General features: G+C 49.6%; 1 protein-coding gene across 1 annotated transcript in view; it reads left to right on the top strand.

The window, feature by feature from the left end:
• The first annotated feature begins 239 nt into the window (after positions 1-239).
• The window catches only part of LOC137300046 (corticotropin-releasing factor receptor 1-like), a 266,363-nt gene continuing 258,102 nt past the window's right edge, over positions 240-8,500 (top strand). The window contains exon 1 of the mRNA XM_067969147.1: positions 240-309. Within this exon, the coding sequence (XP_067825248.1) occupies positions 240-309 (70 nt within the window). The remainder of the gene's footprint in view (positions 310-8,500) is intronic.

The raw sequence follows: 8,500 nt of genomic DNA, 5'->3' as shown, positions 1-8,500 counted from the left end.
TCACAGTCCTACAGTCTCACGGTCCTACAATCTCATAGTCCTACAGTGTCATAGTCTCACAGTCTCACTATTGTGCTATCTGTTTCTGATTCCCACTGTTTAATTAAGTTTCTCTGATTCCAGCTGTTGTGTGATGTGTTTCTGATTCCAGCTGTTGTATGATGTCTCTGATTCCAGCTGTTGTGTGTTCAGATGTTTAATGCTGTTTTACTCTCTTGGAACAGGTGATCCTTCGATGTATGATGCTGCACTCAGCTACTATACTTGACCAGTACTGCGAGGCTCTCTCAGCTGCGAGCAACTTCACAGGTGAGCAGATCAGACGTTCCAGTTAACACCTTTATCCTCTGAAACCAGCCTCCTGTCACAGGCTCATCACTAAATCTGCAACAAATGCCGACCCCTTTATCTGGCTGTGCGATGCCCATCACCCCCTCTATAACTGTCTCTTCCCCCGTACCATCTGCACACGAAAGGAAGAAAGAAAGATTTGCATTTATATCGTGCCTTTCCCCACCTTCAGACACTCCAAAGCCAGTGATGTATTTTTGAAGTGTCGTCACTAATTTAGGAAACAGGGATTGGTTTCAATATGAAAGCAGTTGGTGCGAGGTCTCGCCCAAATAAAGCTAAACTTTAAAAGTAAAACTCAGTCAGAGCCTCATGCTGAATTCATTCTGAATCACGAGAAATAAATCCCCAGCTCTGCATAACTGTCACATTAATGGTTTCATCTCACATTTTCTGTTTCTTTCTGCGATTGTTTTCTTTCTCTCTCCCTTCCATGTCTTTTTTTCTCTCTTCTTTCCATTTTTCTCTCTGCCCTACTTTCCTCATTTTCCATTTCTCCCTCTCCTTTTCCTTCTCTCATTTTCCTTTCTCTCTATCCTTTTGCTTCTCTGTCTTTCTGACCTTTTCTTCTGTCTCTCTTTATGTCTTTCCTTTTTTCTGTATTTTTTTCTCTCTCTGTCCTTTCTCTCTCTATTTTTCCTTTCTGTCTCTTTCTTTCTCATTGTTCTTTTCCATCTTTCAATCCTTTTTCCTTTCCCTCTCACTCCTCCCCTCTTTTCATTTTCCTCTCTCTGTCCTTTCCTGCTCTAATTTTCCATTTACTCTCTCTCAATTTCCTCACTCTCCTTTTCATTTCCTTTCACAAGACCATCAAGAATTTTAAATGTGAGAACCTCCAGTTCTTTTCCCAATTATTTTAACGTTGCGTAAAATAATGTTTCCTCATGTCGCCTCTGACTCTTTTGCTGATCACCTTAAATCTGTGTCCTCTGGTTACCGACCCTTCTGCCACTGGAAACAGTTTCTCTTTATTTATTCTATCAAAACCCTTCATGATTTTGAACACCTCAATCAAATCTCCCCTTAACCTTCTCTGCTCTAAGGAGAACAATCCCAGCTTCTCCAGTCTCTCCACATAACTGAAGTCCCTCATCCCTGGCACCATTCTAGTAAATCCCTTCTGCACCCTCTCTAAGGCCTTCACATCCTTCCTAAAGTGCGGTGCCCAGGATCCCATATGCTTTTTTAACAGCCTTCTCAACTTGTCCTGCCACCTTCAAAGATTTGAGTACATACACCCCCAGGTCTCTCTGTTGTACCATTTAGTTTATATTGCCTCTCCTCATTCCTCCTACCAAAATGTATCACTTCACACTTCTCTGCATTAAATTTCATCTGCCATGTGTCTGCCCATTTCACCAGACTGTCTCTGTCCTCCTGAAGTCTGTTACTATCCTCCACATTGTTTACTACATTTCCGAGTTTTGTGCCATCTGCAGACTTTGAAATTATACCCTCTATACCCAAGTCGGGGTCATTAATATGTCAAAAAGAGCAGTGGCCCTAATATCGACCCCTGGGTGACCCCACTGTATACTTCCCTCCAGTCTGAGAAACATCCATTCGCCACTCTCTGCCTCCTATCCCTCAGCCAATTACATACCCAAGTTATCACCATCCCTGTAACACCATGTGCTTCTATTTTCCAAATCAATCTGTTACGTGGTACTTTATCAAATGCCTTTTGAAAGTCCATATACAACATCTACTGCACTACCCTCATCAACCCTCTCTGATGCTTCATCAAAGAGCTCGATCTGGTTAGTCAGATATGATTTGTCTTTAACAAATCCATGCTGGCTGTCCCTTATTAACTCATCTTTCTTCAAGTGAGAATTAATATGTCCTTGACAATGGACTCTAGAGGTTTTCCCACCACTGACGTTAGACTGACTGGCCTGTAGTTACCAGGTTTATCCCTCTCCCCTTTTTCAAACAGGGGTGTAACATTTCCAGTCCTCCAGTCCTCTGGCACCACTCCTATATTCAAGGAGGATTGAAAGATTGTGGCCAGAGCCTCCGCAATTTCCACCCTTACTCCCCTCAGCAACCTCGATACATCTCGTCTGGACCGGGGGACTTGTTAACTTTAGTGAGGCCAACCTATTTAGCACCTCCTCTCTATCTATTTTTATCCAATCCAATATCTCTATTCCCCCCTCCTCCACTGTGACATTAACCTCATCCTCTTCTTTTGTGAAGGCAGATGCAAAGTCCTCATTCAGTACCTCAGTCATGCCCGCTGCCTCCACAAGAAGATTTCCTCCATTGTCCTTAATGAGCCCCACCATTCCTTTAAACTATCCTTTTATTTTTAAATGTTTATAAAAGATTTCGGGCTTCCCTTTTATGTTACTCGCTAATCTTTTCTCATACTCTCTCTTTGTCCGTATATCCTTTTCCAATTTCCCCCGGCACTCTCTGTATTCTGCCTGGTTTTCGACTGTATCTTACACCTGACATTTGTCATAAACCTCCTCTTTCTGTTTTATTTTAACCTCTATTTCCTTTGTTATCCAGGGAGCTCTAGCTTTGGATTCCCCATCTTTGTCTCCTTATGGGAACGTGCTTGGTTTGTACCTGGACTATCTCCACTTGAAGGCCTGTCATTGCTCATTTGCTGTTTTCCCGGAAAATCTCTGTTTTCAGTCCACCTGCGCTCGATCCCTTCCCAAATCACTGAAATTTGCTCTCTTCCATTTTCACCTTTGATTTTTCTTTGTCCCTTTCCGTAACTACTTTAAACCTAATTATATTATGATCACTATTACCCAGATGTTCTCCCGCTGGAACACACTCCACTTGCCCTACTTTATTCCCCAGAACTAGATCCAGCACTGCTTCCTTCCTCGTTGGGCTAGAAACATCCTGATTAAGAAAGTTCACATTTTAGGAATTCTTCACCCTCCTTGCACTTTACTTTGTTATTTCCTGTGTTTATATTCAGGTAATTGAAGTCCTCGACTGATACTACTCGATTAATTTTACATTGCTCTGAAATTTGGCCCCAGATTTGCTCCTGTCTCCTTCTCACTATCTGGGGGTCTGTAGTAAACACCCAGCAATGTAACAGCTCCTTTTCTGTTCCTTAACTCGAACCAAATAGATTCAGTCTTTGAACCCTCTAGTATATCGTCCCTCTGTAGAACTGTAATATTATCCTCGATCAATACTCCCCCTACCCCCCACCACCCCCCTCACCCCCCTCACCCCCCTCACCCCACCCTGTCTTTTTTACTTCCCTATCCCTCCTGAATACATTGTAGCCGGGAATGTTTAGTTCCCATTCCTGCCCATGTTTAAGCCCAGTCTCCGTTACAGCCACTAGATCATAACCCCATGTGGCCACTCGTGCCTGCAGCTCACCAACCTTATTTGTAACACTCCTCACATTAGCACACGTGCACTCCCTCACCGTGCGAGTCGGCTTTGCTTTTATCCTCCCTCTAATTCCCGCTCTTTCCACACTATTCTTTATTCTCTTGATGTTTGCCCCTTCTAGTTTTCTGTGCACCTCGTCTCTCCTCAGTGCTGCTGTATCCTGGTGCCCATTCCCCAACCAAATTACTTTAAACCCTCCCCACGGGGATATCAGTCTCTGATGAAGATCATAAAGAGAGTGAAGAAGCAGATGAAATGGACCAGGATTCGGCTCCATCGCTGACATTCACCCCTGTATTATGGAGCAGCCGCAGGTTATTCTGGGTGATCAGAATCAGGAGATAAACCTTGTGGAGGGAGTTGGCTCCCACGAACATCGCTGAAAAATGAAGCCATGCATCACCCCCACACCAGCAGGTTCCCCCTCCCCCCTCCCCTCCCCTCCCCTCCCCCACACCAGCAGGTTCCCCCTCCCCCTCCTCTCCCCCTCCCCTCCCCCTCCCCTCCCCCTCCCCTACACCAGCAGGTTCCCCCTCCCCCTCCTCTCCCCTTCCCCTCCACCTCCCCCACACCAGCAGGTTCCCCTCCCCCTCCCCTCCCCCACACCAGCAGGTTCCCCCCCTCCCCTCCCCCACACCAGCAGGTTCCCCTCCCCCACACCAGCAGGTTCCCCTCCCCTCCCCCACACCAGCAGGTTCCCCTCCCCCACACCAGCAGGTTCCCCTCCCCTCCCCCACATCAGCAGGTTCCCCCTCCCCCTCCCCCATTAGTAGAGTTATACAGCACGGATAGAGGCCCTTCGGCCCATCGTGTCGTGAAAAAAAAAGACAAGCACAGTCGGTGAGTCCAGACCTGGCTACACCTAGAGTACAGTCAGCGAGTGCAGGACTGAGCATGAACCCCGAGTACAGTCGGCTTAACTTGTCGATATCTTTATTATTTGCCTCTAATTTTCATGCCTTGTGTTGAGTGTGTTGATCATGCAGTTTCCTGGGGGAAAGGTACCGTCAGTTCCCACACTGCCCTGACCGTGTCAGTGTGTGTCAGAAGGGTATTGAATGGTGGAAGCACCACATTCCAGCCTTATCCTGACCTCCACCCGATGTCCATGTGTCGGGATTGCTGGGTAATGCAGGATTGATCCTCTCCCTGACTCAGGAATGTGGCGACCAATCGTCTGCCTCCAGCTCCCCGCTCACATCGGCTAATACAGCACAGGCCCTGGGCAGTTTTACCAGCTCATTCCCTCGGAGGCAATGCAGAAACTCATTCGCTGTACAAAGCATTGCGAAGGTCTGCCCTCAGCGGAGGTTCAAGCCTCCAAGCCCCAGGCTGGGTACCGGTGGGGGCCGCGGGTCAGTGGGTCGCACTCTTACCTCTGAGTTCACACCCCACTCCAGAGATTTGAGCATATAACCTAGGCTGACACTTCAGTACAGTACTGAGGGAGTGCTGCACTGTTGGAGGTGCTGACTTTCAGTTGAGATGTTAAACTGATTACCCTCTTGAGTGGATGTAGAAGATCCCCTGACATTATTTTGAAGAAGAGCAGGGGAGTTCTCCCCTGTTTCCTGGGGCCAATATTTATCCCTCAACCAACATCACTAAAAAACAGAGTATCTGGTCATTATCACATTGCTGTTTGTGGGATCTTGCTGTGCACAAATTGGCTGTCAGATTTCCTACATTACAACAGGGACTGGACTTCAAAATGTACTTCATTGGCTGTAAAGCATTTTGGGACATCCTGATATTGTGAAAGGTGCAGTTTAAATTGTTCTGACCAGCAGGAGGGTCGGTAACCAGAGGACGCAGATTGAAGGAAATTCACAAAAGAACCACAGACGAGATGGGAAGAAAAATTTTACACAGTGAGTTGTTCTGATCTGGAATTCACTCCCTGAAAGGGCGGTGGAAACAGATTCAATAATAACTTTCAAAAGGGAATTGGATAAATACTTGAAGGGAAAAAGTTTACAGGCCTATTGGGGAAAGAGCAGGGGAGTGGGACCAATTGGAGAGCTCTTTCACAGAGCCAGCACAGGCATGATGGGCCGAATCATTCTATGATTCTGTGAATCTTTTAATCCTTTTCTTTCCTTTCAAAGCTATAAATCCTACAGACCTGGAGTAAATGGGCTGTGAAGAAAGTGTTATTTAGATGTAGCATGTGTAAAGTTCGGGCTTTGTGTGTGACGCACTCCTGGGTTAACAGGTGCCTGGCAGAGGGGTCTTGTCTCCGCTGCTCCCCTCCATGTGACTCCTTATCACATGACTGACCGTGATTTATAATCCATAGTGAAACAGACCCAGGCCTTTACCTGAGAAGGTCTCTGAGGGAGTTTGTATAAAGGTCGTCGTGTTTCCTTCATATAGAATTACAGGCCTTTAGAAAGGCCTTTGTTTGACTAAAGCTGGTTCCCTGCCCCCTGCCCCCGGCTCCCTCCTCCTGCTCCCTGACCTCCTGCTCCCTGACCTCCTGCTCCCTGACCTCCTGCTCCCTGACCCCCTGCTCCCCACTTCCCGCGCCCTGACGCCCCGCTCCCTGCCCCCACTCCCCACTTCCTGCACCCTGCCCCCGGCTCCTTACTCCCTCCTCCCCGCTCCTAGCCCCCTGCTCCCTGCCTCCCGACCCCTGCCCTCAGCTCCCTGCCCCCGGTTCCTTACTCCTTCCTCCCCACCCCCCGCCCCCTGCTCCCCTCTCCCCTCTCCCCTGCCCCCTGCCTACCCGACCTCTGCCCCCGGCTCCCTGCCCCTGGTCCCTTGCTCCCTCCTTCCTGCTCCCGGCTCCGATAAGCAGGAATAAAAACAGAAAATGCTGGAGAAGCTCAGCAAGTGAGGCAGCATCTGTGGAGAAAGAAACCGAGTTAATGTTTCAGGTCAAAGACCTTTGGTCAGAACTGGAAGATGTTAAAGAGTTAAAGTTTTTAAGCAAGTACAGAATCAGGGAAAGGGGGGGAGGGAGGAAAGAACAAAAGGGAAGGTCTGTGATAGGGTGGGGGGCACGAGTGATTAAATGACAAAAGGGATGATGGTGCAAGGCAAGGAGGGTGGTAATGGGACAGTAAAGAAACAAAAGATTGGTCAGGAGTAGCTGTAAATGGCGACAGCAGAACCATTACCGGCACCTGCTGTCCGAAAAATGGGAGCAGTGATTATGAAATGAAGTTATTGAAATCAGTGTTGAGCCCGGAAGGTTGTAAAGTGACTAATCGAAAGATGAGGTGCTGCTCCTCGAGCTTCCATTGAGCTTCATAGGAACAGTGGGAGAGACCGAGGACAGAGAGGTCAGAGTGTGAGAGGCCGAGGTCAGAGAGGTCAGAGTGTGAGAGGCCGAGGACAGAGAGGTCAGAGTGTGAGAGGCCGAGGTCAGAGAGGTCAGAGTGTGAGAGGCCGAGGACAGAGAGGTCAGAGTGTGAGAGGCCGAGGTCAGAGAGGTCAGAGTGTGAGAGGCCGAGGACAGAGAAGTCAGAGTGTGAGAGGCCGAGGTCAGAGTGTGAGAAGCCGAGGTCAGAGTGTGAGAAGCCGAGGTCAGAGAGGTCAGAGTGTGAGAGGTCGAGGACAGGGAGGTCAGAGTGTGAGAGGCCGCGGACAGAGAGGTCAGAGTGTGAGAGGCCGAGGACAGAGAGGTCAGAGTGTGAGAGGCCATGGACAGAGAGGTCAGAGTGTGAGAGGCCATGGACAGAGAGGTCAGAGTGTGAGAGGCCGCGGACAGAGAGGTCAGAGTGTGAGAGGCTGCGGACAGAGAGGTCAGAGTGTGAGAGGCTGCGGACAGAGAGGTCAGAGTGTGAGAGGCCGCGGACAGAGAGGTCAGAGTGTGAGAGGCCATGGACAGAGAGGTCAGAGTGTGAGAGGCCGCGGACAGAGAGGTCAGAGTGTGAGAGGCCGAGGTCAGAGTGTGAGAGGCCGCGGCCGTCCGGACTCAACATCACCTTGCACCATCATCCCTTTTGTCATTTAATCACTCGTGCCCCCCACCCTATCACAGATCTTCACTTTTGTTCTTTCCTCCCTCCCCCCCTTTCCCTGACTCTGTATTTGCTTAAAAACTTTAACTCTTTAACATCTTCCAGTTCTGACCAAAGGTCTTTGACCTGAAACATTAACTCTGTTTCTTTCTCCACAGATGCTGCCTCACTTGCTGAGCTTCTCCAGCATTTTCTGTTTTTATTTCAGATTTCCAGTATCTGCAGTATTTTGCTTCCAATAGACAGGAACCAGGTCTGTGGTTTCACACTCGCCCCTGGGGCTGATCCAGTGACACGGGGGGCGGATCCAGTGACACGGGGGGCGGATCCAGTGACACGGGGGGCTGATCCAGTGACACGGGGGGCTGATCCAGTGACACGGGGGGCTGATCCAGTGACACGGGGGGCTGATCCAGTGACACGGGGGGCTGATCCAGTGACACGGGGGGCTGATCCAGTGACACGGGGGCGGATCCAGTGACACGGGGGCGGATCCAGTGACACGGGGGGCTGATCCAGTGACACGGGGGGCTGATCCAGTGACACGGGGGGCTGATCCAGTGACACGGGGGGCTGATCCAGTGACACGGGGGGCTGATCCAGTGACACGGGGGGCTGATCCAGTGACACGGGGGCTGATCCAGTGACACGGGGGCTGATTCAGTGACACGGACCCATCAGCCTTCTTCAGTAGACTGGGCCCTCGGTCAGTGTCTCAGTCCTCTGCAGCAGAGTTAGTGTGTGGTCTCACCCTCCGGCGAGCCGGTACCTCTGGTGTCCTATCCCCCCACCCTAACTGC

Source organism: Heptranchias perlo, chromosome 30, assembly GCF_035084215.1.
Source record: "Heptranchias perlo isolate sHepPer1 chromosome 30, sHepPer1.hap1, whole genome shotgun sequence".
NCBI lineage: Eukaryota > Metazoa > Chordata > Chondrichthyes > Hexanchiformes > Hexanchidae > Heptranchias > Heptranchias perlo.
This window is presented reverse-complemented; position numbering and strand designations above follow the sequence as displayed.